The sequence below is a fragment of the Peromyscus maniculatus genome, chromosome 12 (genome assembly GCF_049852395.1).
Source record: "Peromyscus maniculatus bairdii isolate BWxNUB_F1_BW_parent chromosome 12, HU_Pman_BW_mat_3.1, whole genome shotgun sequence".
NCBI classification, from domain to species: Eukaryota; Metazoa; Chordata; class Mammalia; order Rodentia; family Cricetidae; genus Peromyscus; species Peromyscus maniculatus.
Window position 1 is genome coordinate 35,909,718 of NC_134863.1, and position 14,039 is coordinate 35,923,756.

Sequence of the window (14,039 nt, forward strand, 5' to 3'; positions counted from 1 at the left end):
ATATGTCCTATCATATCCTTTTGCATTTTTCAGACAGGGCTTGGTCCTCATACAGCTCTTTAGGTCCTGTGTCTGTGGACCACTTCCATGACACTGTTACAAGGAAATAGATTTCTTTCTACTTGCACTTTGTTTTAAAGAAATCAAGCTACTTGTCTATATTTTTTCAGGTAGCCTAATCAAATGACTCAAAGTAACAGTTTAACTGTAATCATCCTCTTACCAGAAAAGTAATGGATATTATGTTCAGCTTTAATCTCGTATTTGCAAAATATCCTCTAGCACAGCATAGCACTTTGGTACTGCTCATTGGTGTCACATTCATAACTCAGACTGTGCTAATATGTATGTTTTCACACACTCACTAATTTTATTTTTTCAGATTTATCTTTAATAGGAGGGATTGTTTCAAAGATACAATTTTAGGCAGAGTTGAGGGAAACACTAATTTGTTTTGAAGAGGAAGTAAATATAGATATGTTTTAATTTACCCTGGAGTTATACACTGATAAAACCATGGTGACCTGGAATATTATAATACAGACACACATTTAGGGCCTGGAAAGTGGCACAGCAGATCGAGACTCTTGTATGAAGACTTTATGGCCGGAATACAATTCCTTGATCCCACAGGTGGCAGGAGGGAACTGACTCCTGTGAGAACCAACTCCTAAGAGTAGTCTGTGCTGTGGCATGCACATATGGAACCAGTACACACACACACACACACACACACACACACACACACACACACACACACACACACAGACACAAATTAAAAATAAGAAATGCATTTAACCTACCGATTTTCTAAGCTCTGAGGCACAGCACAGCATAGTAATACATTATGCTACATGTTCAGCTCTTTCAGTTCAGGATCCAATGGGTCCTGGAGCCTTGACATCATGAACGAATATTAGGAAAAGATAACAATTCAAAGCACAGTTTGACTGAGTGGGTATCACTTTTACTTTATCACCAAGTTGAAAACACTTGAAGTCAAACCACGAGTTAGGGATAGTCTGTAAAGCTGCCCTGTCCTTAGAAATGTTTAAATACTTTCCAGATATGTAACTTGCATGTTAAGCCACAGATGCCTTGGGTCTTGTGCTCTGGCTGGTTTTATGTCATCTTGACATAGGCTAGAGTCATTTTGGAAGAGTGAATCTCAACTGAGAAAATGCCCCTACCAGATTGCCTATGGGCAACCCTGTGATACAGTTTCTTGATTGATGATTGATGTGGCTGGCACTACTGTGGGCCTGCTAATGCCAGCCCTAGCCTGGTGGTCCTGGGTGCTAGAAGGGAGTAGGCAGAACAAGCCAGGAAGAGCAAGCTAGTAACCATGGCTTCTGCATCAGTTCCTGTCTCCTGATTCCTACCCTGTTTGAGTTCCTGTCCTGATTTCTCTCAGTGATAGACTGTGCTGTGGAACTGTAAACTGAAATCAACTGTCTTCTTCCCAAGCTGCTTTTGGTCACAGTGGTTTTTTTTTTCCCCAGCAATAGAAACCCTAACTAAGTAAGACACTGATTTTCATGTTTCCCATTGACTCAGGAAGGATTCTGAATTATAATGGTTTCTTTGCCTGAAAACTTGCATGATGCGTAGTCTTCCAAAGACTCTTAAATTTTGCTTGAGATTGTGTTCATCTGCGAAATTTATATAGTGAAGAGTTTAACTTCTTCTAGAGTCAAAAGGAACCTGGGACTGGTTTGGAGCATAAACTATTTTTCTCTATGGTGCATGTTTACTGAACTCCAAAGTTAATTATATGCTGAAAGAGGAACAGACACAGACTTCAGACTCAGAATTATCTATAGTGGAAGTGAACCTTAACAAACATGTCTGGTCTAGTTTCCTGGCAATTTAAGTGAAGACTCATACTTTGGCAGGATGGACAGTTTTCTAGGAATGCTAGACAGCCTTAAGGCTGACACTTCTGATTCACATGAATAGGGTGGGTAGAGATGGGTTTGCCATTCTTAGAGGAGTGGTTTTCAATATTATTTTATGTACTCATTTGGTTGCTTTATATCTATCAATTCACTAATTAAATCACTAGAACTGATTTAATTAGTATTGTTTGCATGTATTGAGAGTTAAGCATATACAACTAGGAAGTATTATCTGACTTGAGCTGGTTGAAAGTTCAGTGTCTCCATTCACTCTCCTCTCAACATTTTCTGCTTTGCCATACTCATTTCTATTCACATTTTTTTGGCCTTAAGATAATGAGAAACCTATGCATGTGGTGGATGATGAGGATTTGGTGGACCAACATCTCATCAGCGAGCTGAGGAAAGAGTACGGAATGACCTACAATGACTTCTTCATGGTGTTGACAGATGTGGATCTGAGAGTCAAGGTACGGGCTCTTGCTGTGGGTGATGTGGTGCAATTCCTTGAAATATAAACTATGGTTCCCTGTGGTCAATGAGTTCACTAGATTATAATTCATCACAAACTATGCCATAGTAGTAAGGTTTTGAAATGGTCCTAGTATTTCAGTTGTCTTACAAATTTGCATTCAGAAATGATCTCTTAGAAAAAGATTGGGTTGAGACAAACTTAGCCCAGTTATGTGACTCAGACCAAATCCTTCCATCACACAATGCTGTGAACTTACCAGACACTAGTCAAATGACTGTAGTGATTTAAGCCCTGGGAATAAAAGAGAAGGAGGAATGCCTTCCTTCAAAAAACCTGCACTTACCACAGATCCCATTATGGAAATTCCTGACTTAAGATAAAAAAGACTGCAAGGATTTTCCATTGACTTTCTTTCTGTAGGGACAAAGTTTCTAACCCATCGAAAACTGAGTTATGCATTTATAATAATAATAACAAAATAGCTAGCTTTTATCGCCACTTTTCTTGCACCAAGCACCTTGCTCAAACCTATGCAATCCTTGTCTTAAAGATATAAATTAAGTACCAGTGTCTCGTTTCACAGAGAGAAAAAACATAGTCCCAGAATGGGTATGTGCCTTGTCTGAGTTGATCTGGCTAGAATTAGATTTCATCCCGACAGAGGCTAGCTACAGATCTCATTGTCTTTATCATTCCAGGATGCTGATATTATAAGAAGATGTTGGGGGAGGGGTGCTGTCTACACCATCAGAACAACTGGCTGGACCTGCAGTATTATTGTGGTCCTGCGGAGAGATCACTCCATTAACGTGTTCCACACGTGTGTCACCTCATCTCTCACAGGAAAAGTTGGACTAGATGATCTCTAAAATGAAACCCCATTGAGGCCAAGTTGTAAGCCACACTCAGATGGCCCCTCATATTGGTTCTGCTGAGCAGGGCCCATATCCACATTAGGTGACTTTTAAAAGTATGGGTAGCTGGGATCCAAGGAAATGAACTTCATTGTCTGTAAATAAAACAGGATTTGATGGGAAAGTCAAGTTAAAAACCCTAGGATGCCATGTCATTAGTTTCTCTATGTTAGTGTACTTACTGTTCCTCACTTCTTTGGTTGTGTCATAAACAGGAACCAGATTAGTGCTAGGCATATGGGAGTGAATGTAGGGTTTGTATGGTAGGGAAGATATGGATCATTTTTAGTAAAAGAAGACAAAAATAATTCGTTATAAATACACCAATTGCTTCCTGGAGTCCTGATTTTAAGCAATTGGCAGAGAGTACTCTTGCAAAAGAGCATTTATAAACCATCAAACCCTCTAGGCTCCAAATCAAAAAGTTTCCCCAGACCTCGCTAGATGGCATAAATGATATGTACCCTATGCTTTCTTAAACAGCAATACTATGAAGTGCCAATCACGATGAAGTCTGTGTTCGATCTGATCGATACTTTCCAATCCCGAATCAAAGACATGGAGAAGCAGAAGAAGGAGGGCATTTCCTGCAAGGAGGACAAGAAGCAGTCCCTGGAGAACTTCCTGTCCAGGTACATCATCTTTGCATTCTCAGGAGAGGCTAGCGCCATTTTGCCTGGAATGAACTCAGAACCAAAGAAACCTGGCACTTCGCCTGTACTTATGGGAGAGTGCTTGTCTGTGTCTGAGCACCTTGTCTGCTGGGCTTAGTCAGGAGTGTCTGGAAATGGTTCTGGTTGCAAGGCTCCAACTATGAAGGTTGATTTGGTGATATTGGATGCGTCTCTTCTGTTCCTTTTTTTGGTACAGAGCAAATGCAAAACTTCCAAGAGGCTTGCTTCATACAGTCAGTGAATCTAAGATGCTGTGAACATGATTTTTTTTCTTCATGAGCCTACTTCCATTTCCAAATGGGATTTGATATACTGTGCTTGATTTTCTACATCCTTATAACAAGACAATGAAGCTTCACTAAAACCCTAAAAGTAGGACTCCTCTTGACCTAGCTCTAGGATTCCCTGGGGAGTATTGTGTACTCACATCCCTGTGACAGCAAGGGGTAGGAGCATCCCCCAGAGAAGAGAGTATTTGCTCCATGCCTTTTCAATGTTGGGTGAAAATTTCATTAGGACTTTGAGGCCCTAAGAGAGACAAAATTGAAAATTACACCCACAACAAATAAAATCACATAGACCTCAATATAAACACCACCCCAGCTGTACTTCGTGGCTGAGGGTCTCCCCAAAATGAAGCAAACATTTGCTGGAGGCTCAGTGTGAAATGTGTGTCACATGGGCTGAATCTTCACACATTGCCTCTTGTTAGTCAGGGTCTCAGGAATTCAAGGAATCGGAAGCGAATAACTTGAATTCCTGCAGACCTGAGAGACTTGGGGCCCTTTGGGCATAGTGTCTCATCTGAAGAAGGTATGATTTAGCATTCATATGAGGATTCAATTTGCAACACATCCATTATGTTGACCCTGGGCGTCTCAACTCATCTGCTTTAAAAATCTTTCCACTGTAAAATGAAAATAATGGTAGGAGGGGCCCCTCCTCCATCCGAGTTGATGTATACTCATCCATGTTGGTACCAAGAACTTCACCTGGTATACATTCAGATGTAAAATGTTGCCCATAGGTTCTTGCGTTTGAATATTTTCAAATGCTCCCCCCACACAATTGTGTTCACTTAGATTTCAACTTGTGCTAGCCTTCCTAATTATTCAATTACACAACCGCATGTGTAGTTACAAGTTTGTCACTACACCAAATTCTTTTAACATTCACAAGATCATATGTATGTGTATGTGTGTGTGTGTGTACATATTCACTCACAGGTCTTGTGCATGGTATCATAATCTCTATAAGTCTGTATTACAACTGCTCTGTTGTGTCCAGAAAACCCTTTCCTTGAAGTTCACCACCTCCTCTGTACTTAAAATCTCCCTGCACCCTCCCTCGTGGTAGACAGAAAATCCCACTGACTAGCTGAAGAGAGGTTGACACTTTGTGGCTGTTTGGAGAGTGAGAGTCAGTGTTTTTTAATGGTGACCCTTGGTGAGTCGACCACACTCCTAGAAGTAGTTGGACAATGAACATTGCACTTAATGGCTTTTAAAAAGAAGAAGAAGAAGAAGAAGGAGAAGGAGAAGGAGAAGGAGAAGGAGAAGGAGAAGGAGAAGGAGAAGGAGAAGGAGAAGGAGAAGGAGAAGGAGAAGGAGAAGGAGAAGGAGAAGGAGAAGGAGAAGGAGAAGGAGAAGGAGAAGGAGAAGAAGAAGAAGAAGAAGAAGAAGAAGAAGAAGAAGAAGAAGAAGAAGAAGAAGAAGAAGAAGAAGAAGAAGAAGAAACTGGAAGTTGAGTGGGTAGGAAGTTATGAGTGGGAGGATAAATCTGGGAGAGTTGGAGGGTAGAGAGGGTAGAGAATATGATCAATATATGAAATCCTCAGAGAATTAATAAAATATCTTAAAATTTTAAACAGAATAATGCATTACTCGATGGCAGGAATAAAATAGCCCTGTGTTGGAATTCTGCCTCCCCCCCACCCCTCCACTCTTTGATCGTGAGATATTGGGCTGTTTTTTCAACTGCCTGGGGATTCAGTTTTCTAATTTGCAAAATGATAATAAGTGTTCTTGTTCTTAAAATCACTGTGGACAGGTAATTGAATACTAAAGGTAGCAAGGGGCTGGAACCTAGCACCAAGCAAGTAACCAATAAATGCTAGCTAGTACAGTATTATTCCCACATGTTGTGCAGGCCCTGTACCACACATGGTCAATGAGAGAAACTCCGTAGACCATTCGGAATTGAAAGCTAGGCAAAGAGAAAAAGGGAAAAGAAAAAACCCTGAAATGGGCGCGGGGTGTGTGTGTGTATGTGTGTGTGTGTGTGTGTGTGTGTGTGTGTGTGTCTATGACTAAGCCAGTCCCTAAATGGGAATTTTCCTTGAATTTGAATTTGCTGACTTGTTGGTGAGATGGCACAGCCTAGTTTCAACTGACCAGACCCTGAAACCAGTCTGGTCTTTAGCACTATACTTTACGCTATAATTACCCTTCCCTGAGACAGAAGCCCCAAAGAGTGGGCAAATGCACACTACTTTGGTATGCCAGTTAAAAGAAGCAAACACATGCAGACCTTGTAGGGTTTCACTGACTGAGAAGCTCAAGTGACAAAAGAACCATTTGCCCCCAAATGGGGACCTAAGCAGGGTCACAACTCTTGTCACAGACAGGCCTTGGACGTTATTTCCTTTAGTGCCTGGGGATGGGGCCTTGGATCCCTGTGTGTGAAGTCCCATCAGGAATGATGGGAAGCAACCTTCTCTGGGTTGTGTCTGAGACAGGGCGTCTCATCCCTCTCCCATCAAAACCTCATTCAGTGGCACATACAGGTAAACAAGTCAAAACAGACCTCACTAAAATAGCTCAATGGCTCCATGGAGGCCAGAGAGGCTGGCCTGGTTAGATTCTGGCTGGGGGCCAGCTCTGGTCTGGCGCTCCTCCTAAGGAAGCAGGGAAATCCAGAGACCAACCGTGCTGGAGACGCAGCCGCCGCCGCCGCCGCCGCCGCCACTGTTCCCTTTCCCAGGAACCTCTGGACTGTCTCATATGCTCCTTTCCCTCTGTCTGTGCCAAAACATTCATCTCCTTATCCTCAGTGGAGACTTGTTTTTCTTTCCCTTTGAAGAAAAACAAGCAGAGGAAGCGAATGTAATGTCGCAGCAAGCAATTCTTGGCAAGGCTTGGGAGACAGGCATCCATTCAGAGCTTGTATTTCATTAGACTATTATTTCCCCTCATTCACCAAAACCACTGTTCCCTCCAAGAGGCCATTCTCTTTGGGGTCGAAAGCTCTCATGTTCACTCTGAAGCTAGATAGGGCATAGGGAGAGAAGCCATGTGCTCAGGGATTGTTAATGCCTGCTGGTTGCCTTCACCTGAGGCAGAAAGCAACACCCCCAAACCTTTCCAGTTTAAGACAACGCCATTCAGCTTTTCCTTGGAAGCATACTTCTCACCACACTGGGGACTCCTAGAGCATGACTAAAGCATCGTCATCCTCAAGCCTATAGTTTAGTACCACCTTGGATTTACTAGTTGGGCAAATCACTCCCTTCTTGATGTCTCTCTCATCATTCAGAAACTGGGGGAAACAAAGCTTGCTTTCTTGAGCCTTAGTGAAGAGCACTCACTGTGGAGTGAAAATGGGCTTTAAAATGACACACTGACACAAGGATCAGATCGATTGTCATGTGGCACAGTGATGGATGACGTCCAAGGTATATGAATGACAGTCTTTTAAACTGATGGATGATATCCAAGGTATATGAATGACAGGCTCTTAAACTGATGGATGATATCCAAGGTATATGAATGACAGGCTTTTAAACTGGGAGCTGCAAATGAAGACCCAATTTCCCAGATCCATGCCATCATATGGATAACACACTGGCAGGTTTTGACATTTAATTTTGTAACGCCCCTTTGAAGTAGACACTGATATTTTCAATTCCAGAAATAAGGGAAAAGTGAGACTTAGTTCAGTTGCATGACATGCACAAAGTATTCAAAAGGTAGTGATGACAAACTTGAATTCAAGTTACCACATATAAGATAAAAAGTCTATTAGTGCACCATGACAGTAGAAGCTGGGTTTGCCAAAATCCCATGGCTTTCCACTTCCTAGGGGCAGTTGCATTGGCTTTCATTAATGATAGTGAGATAGAGATCAGAACTTACATTAACCTCTAGAGTAACAACGGGCCGCTAAGGAGAGGACACAGGCTTTTATTTTTCAGAAACCATCTTTGACTCTTTTAGTGACTTTCCTGTTCTTCTTGCTGCCACAGTCACCCACTTAAAATTTAGCAGTCTTCTTCTAGCCTTTTCTTGTTTGTATTCTCATCTCCCGATGCCTGCTGAACTCCACAGGCTGGGACTCTAATTCTCTTCAGCACTCCTCTGTCGTCTTGGTTTTGCTGCCTCCCTCACGGTTTTGACTAGTCTTCCTTATAACTGAGAGCTTCCCTTTACCCTAAGTGACCCCACGGTGACCATGACCCAACACATCATGCGGGCATACTGTGGGAAGGTTCTGTGGGCCAGGGATTTTTATTCTGGGAATGGAAAAACCCAGCAGCCAATGTTGTTCTGCTTTCTTACACTGGCCTCTGTTGTCTGAAGCGGTCACAGCAGCCTTGTGCGTCTTTTCCAGGTTCCGATGGAGGAGGCGGTTGCTGGTGATCTCTGCCCCTAATGATGAAGACTGGGCCTATTCACAACAGCTCTCTGCCCTCAGTGGTCAAGCATGCAATTTTGGTGAGTGGGAGGCACCTCCTTTCTGCTTTCCCATACCACTCTCGTTCTGGATGATTCTAAACTGAAACAGAGCCTTAGCTCATCCAAATATATTGCAATCCAGATGTAGATTCGCAGACACATATTCTATCTATTGAATGTGAAGTTGCTTTCAAAGTACTGTTTTAGTCAACTATAGGTCCCCTCACCTTCCTTTCACATTCTATACTGAAAGTATCTACTGCTTTACTTTTAATTATTTTTTAAACATGTCTCAAGATGATGATATACAGGCACCATCATTTATCTGACACTTGGGTACAGGCTACTAACACTAGGTGCTTCTCCATAAATTGATCTTGTTCTGGGAATTAATGAAACAGAACCTTTTGTTTTTTTAAGAGACAGAATGTCACTCTGTAACTTCAAATCCTCCTGCCATATCCTCCTCTGTGCTAGAATTATGTGTGTGTGTGTGTGTAACTGTGCCTCGTTCTGAACCTTATTAAGTCAAGTCAAAAAGTTTCTTTTCTCCTTGTTGCAAATCCCTCAATGTTTTGAAAAATAACACGGCACCTTACTTACTAAACATTAGGGTAACTGAAAGCACTTGCATTGTTTTTAATCTGGCCACAGACACATATGCAATGTACATAGAGCTTATTACTAGGTTCAGTGTGAAATGGGATGATGGCGAAGTCAATAGTGCCATGTCATAGCTGACATCCATGAGCTGTGCAGCTGCGGAGAGAGCACCCCGAGTCATTAGAGGTATGGAGGGTTGGTTTGGTCATTGGTTTAAAAGTTCGTCATTACAATATTACAAATCCAGGTGGTTTTGATTCCTCCAGTAGGAAGAGTCATGTCTACAATCATGGTGCAGCTATAAAACTGTCCTTGATTTTTGAAGGAAGGGTCTTCATGTGATTTGTGAAACATTATCAGGACTGTGATATGACTCTGTGGTATGGCCCAGTGCCTCTAAATTGTAAGCACTTTTCCATTGTAAGATGTGAAATAGCTCAAAAGAAAGCAGAAAGCAAACACCAAATGCTAAGACAATTGAAGAACTTCTCACTTACCCTCCATTCATCCAAGCTAATAATTTGCAACTATTGACATAGAATATGTGATTGTGTCAATATTCTGAATTGTATTTTAAATGATTCGGAGTCATCAATGGTACTAGGTGTGAAAGGTGTTCTAAGGACAACCAAGGATTCATCACAGTAAAAATGTAAATCAAAACGAATCCCACTTTGGTGGCCCATATCTATAATCTCAACACCAGGAGGCTCAGACCGGAGTTTGTGAGTTCCAGGCCAGCCTGGGCTGTGGAGTGCCACCCAGGTCAAAAAATAATGATGGCAAACAAAGTCATGGCTTGCTCCCTTTCCATAGATGCCTTTTTCGAGAGCTAAGAGGTGTTTTTTTTTTTTTTTTTTTTTTTTTTTTTTTTTTTTTTTATTCTGGCACAGAAAGCCTCTGCCACTTTAGTGCAAGCAAAGCCTTCTGTTACTTGCAGGAAATGTGAACAAATCATGCTTTCCAGGAGTCATTAAATTTATGATCATCCCTTCTGAAAATATGACTCACTGGTGTTTGGAATAGAATGTTTCACCTTTCCGAGAAAAGATAAAGGTGGAAAACTAAACAAAACTGTGGGAAACAGCATTTTCCCTTGATTTTGGCTCCTCCTTATGGGAGCCCTCCCACATAGAAAGCTTTTCATTTTCTCCCCTGGGCAACATACTCCACTGATCTTATCATTAGCTCCGAGCTATTACCCCTGCTAGACGCTTCATCCTGATGTTTTCTTTCTGAGTCCCTTCGCATGCTTTTCATCTTCAAAAGAATTCCAACAAGCTATCAAGGCATGACCTTCCCTCCCTTGCTGAAACCTTAGCTGAAGATGGGAAGCCAGCTGTGCTTGCCTGGGGTTCCCCTAGGCATGCTGTGTGTGGGTAAGAACCTGCCAGTCAAGTGAAGCACCTATCCTGTGACTGACGCTTTAAACATCACGCACCTGGTTTGCATGGCTTTTCTGAGGGCCAGTTATCCATCAAAGGTGTCAAAACTTCAGGCTTAAGTTGTTTTTGGTTTTTTCAGAATATCAATCATTGTGCTGAGCTCATGCTAGGTATTTTACTGCCAATAGTTTCGTATTTGGGTATTTTATAGAAAGAGTCATTTTTAGAGCAAATTCTTTTGTTTCACCCCACCCGCCTCATACATAAAACCACTTGATTCTTGCTAATCCTAAAATCTGTAACTGGTTTTTTTTTTTTTTTTTTTTCAGTTTTAAAAGTGTGTCCTATCTTTTGGAAACATTGAAAACAGATTATTCTACTTGGCTTTTTATGTTCTGTATTCTTTTCAAATTTTAATTGACTTGAAAATTCACCAGTTGTCAGGTTGTGGGAAGTAAAAGCTGTTTTCAGATCTTCTCCTCTAATTTTGTGGCTTTCTTCTCCTGTGTCAGGTCTGCGTCACATAACCATTCTGAAACTTTTGGGCGTTGGAGAGGAAGTTGGAGGCGTTTTAGAACTGTTCCCAATTAATGGTAATGTTTCATTATTTTAAAACATTATGAATTAGCCTTAAGTTTAATTAAATCATGTTAAGCTATATGCAAGAAGGAGGTATACCTCAAAGAACAGTGTGTGTGCACAAACATGCTTGTGTGCCCATGATGTGTATATGTCAGGGGCGGGACTAAGGACTAATCTTGGTTTCGATACAAAATTATTCAAACTAACAGTAAAACATATCTATTTTTATAATCAAAATCACGTTTTTTTGTCTATAACGAGTTTAAAGTTTTCAAAGTGTTTTATGTTATGTCATTTAATCTCATGATTGTTTTATGAGGTTGTATCAACTTGATTTCCTTTCAAGAGATAAGGAAATGCAATGCAAGGCTCAAAGAAGCTGAAGAAAATGACTACAGACGGAAGGTTTCAGAAGGCGTAGCCACTCCTTCCTCCTACTGAAATAAATGCCAGTGTATGAAATAGTTGGCAGAGTGCCAGAGTAGACCCCCGAGAAAGCCTCAGTTCCCCTCTCCTCTTTCTTCTTTTCACACATGCTATTAGTTTAGTTTCAGTCATTGGTTTTCAATACAATTGGTATTTTTCACCCTGGACAACAAAACAAGCTTTCTGCTGTTTCTTGAAAGGAAAATGGGAATGCCAAGAAGCAAGCTAATTGGAAAGGCGTCTAGAAATAGAAACATCATTGTTTGTCAGTGACAGTTTGTAAAGACGATGTTGCAGGGTTAAATTAAGGCATGGGTTCTGTATTTTGCAACATTCTCCAAAGAGATGCCCCATGTTCCATAGTTTCACACTAACAACCTTGCACAACATGGCATGTAATTTCTAGTTGGATGCTCCCGGCAGACAACTGGATTTTGAGCTAAAGAGAGCAGGTTCGTGGGTCTTCTGCTCTCACAGTGATTTCCCCTGGCTTTGTTATGTCTATGAATTCTTGACTCTTTAATTCATTAACAACCATTCCAATGCTTTTCCAGGGAGCTCCACTGTTGAGCGGGAAGATGTGTCAGCCCACTTGGTGAAAGACATTCGTAACTATTTCCAAGTGAGCCCAGAGTACTTCTCCATGCTTCTAGTTGGAAAAGATGGGAATGTTAAGTCTTGGTATCCTTCTCCTATGTGGTCGATGGTCATCGTGTATGACTTAATTGATTCCATGCAACTTCGGAGACAGGAAATGGCCATTCAGCAGTCACTGGGGATGCGCTGCCCAGAAGATGAGTATGCAGGATATGGTTACCACAGTTACCACCAAGGATACCAGGATGGCTACCAGGATGACTACCGTCATCATGAAAGTTACCACCATGGATACCCTTACTGAACAGAAATATGTAACCCTATTCTCATCCAGTTTCCCCCTCATCTGCTAAAGCTGTGTGTGTGTTCAGTTACATAAGGGAAGTCGTCCCTACTCTACATTCTCTGCCCTTTTCTTTCAGTGTTCTTTCAAGATTAAAGAAACAGTAAACTTTCCCCTACTCATGAGTTGTTATTAAGACATTTAAAAGAATTCTGTAACTTGAGAGAGGGAAATCCGGTGCTAAATAATTGTACTGAAAAAAAAAGGTACTATTTCTTTCTTTTCTTATAATAGCTATTATTTGATATGCAAATTTTTATAAAGTGTTTATACAATCTTTTCATCATTTTTATATCAATTTGTAAGTAAAAACTATGTTTAAAAAATAAAGATCACAGTATAGATGTTTACAGAAAACATCCGCACAGACGCAGAAGACAGCAGATGGCTTTTTTTTTCCTTTTGAGACAGGATCTCTCTGTGTAGCTCTGACTGATCTAGAATTCACCATGTAGATCAGGCTGGCCTCAAACTCACAAGGCCCCCTCGCCTCTGCCTTCCAAATGTTGGGATTAAAGACATGAGTCACCATGTCTGACTACAGATGGCTTCTTAACACTTGAAATGTCAGCCTAAAAATATTTACAATAGTTCTTTGCCATATGAAGTTATTTTATGAAGCCTAGTAACACTAGAGCAGTGATATTGGCCATCAACTGTAAACCAATGTTTGTTATAAAAAGACAATTTGTAAATTCCTGTCTAACTCTGTGACATTTATGATCTTTTCAGCTTTGGGGGTAAAATACTAAATGCAAAGGTTCTATATTGATGTTGATTCTCTGAGCATGACTTCAGCCTTTCTTGGCTCTGGTGGCCTTAGTCTAGAGGACAAAGGTGCCAGATGGCCATCAGAGTCACCTCTCATATTTGCTGAAAGGAATGAGTAAAATGAAAGATTTATTTAGAAAAAGTGAGAAAGATTTCCGAGAGTGGGAGGGGGTCCCAAAAGACAAAAAACTGCTTTGGCTTTATGGAATACTGTTAATGGCAATTCTGAAAATTCACTTTAAGAAATAAAGTTTATTATTAAAAAAAATTGAGCTGTGTGTAGGGGCTTTTTAAAGGTCTTGGGGCAGAAACTAGGCAAAACCTGAGTGTACAGTGGCTGGACCAATGGGAGCTCAAACGCTCTGTTGACCTGGGACATGATCAGGCACTGTTTGCCCAATCAGAGGAGCATCATGAGTTTCAGCCCCCTCTAATCATTCTATTTCAACCTCTGCTTGGTTTGCCAGCCACCCGCCTTGGCTGGGTCTACAAGCTGTTAGTCAAACCAGGCTCATTTTGTTCCCAGGTTTTGTGACCAACCTGTGGCTTACCATGAACCCGTTCACTGCCTATGGGAGCTAACTCCTACACAACTATAAAATGTGCTGGAGTTTTTCTTGTTATTCATACATAGCTCTTTTGGCTTGCTTTTTGCCATGGACTGTCTTCAGAAGGACCAAAGAGAAGAAGGGTGAGCA

General features: G+C 41.2%; 1 protein-coding gene across 3 annotated transcripts in view; it reads left to right on the forward strand.

Annotated features, from left to right (window-relative positions):
- The window catches only part of Ccdc80 (coiled-coil domain containing 80), a 33,156-nt gene extending 19,547 nt beyond the window's left edge, over positions 1–13,609 (forward strand). For all 3 annotated transcript variants that reach the window (XM_006975778.4, XM_042259346.2, XM_042259348.2), the window contains 5 exons: positions 2,232–2,368; positions 3,771–3,919; positions 8,570–8,673; positions 11,135–11,215; positions 12,185–13,609. In XM_006975778.4, coding sequence (XP_006975840.1) covers positions 2,232–2,368; positions 3,771–3,919; positions 8,570–8,673; positions 11,135–11,215; positions 12,185–12,531 — 818 coding nt within the window. In that variant the 3' untranslated portion in view covers positions 12,532–13,609. The remainder of the gene's footprint in view (positions 1–2,231; positions 2,369–3,770; positions 3,920–8,569; positions 8,674–11,134; positions 11,216–12,184) is intronic.
- Positions 13,610–14,039: the final 430 nt, after the last annotated feature.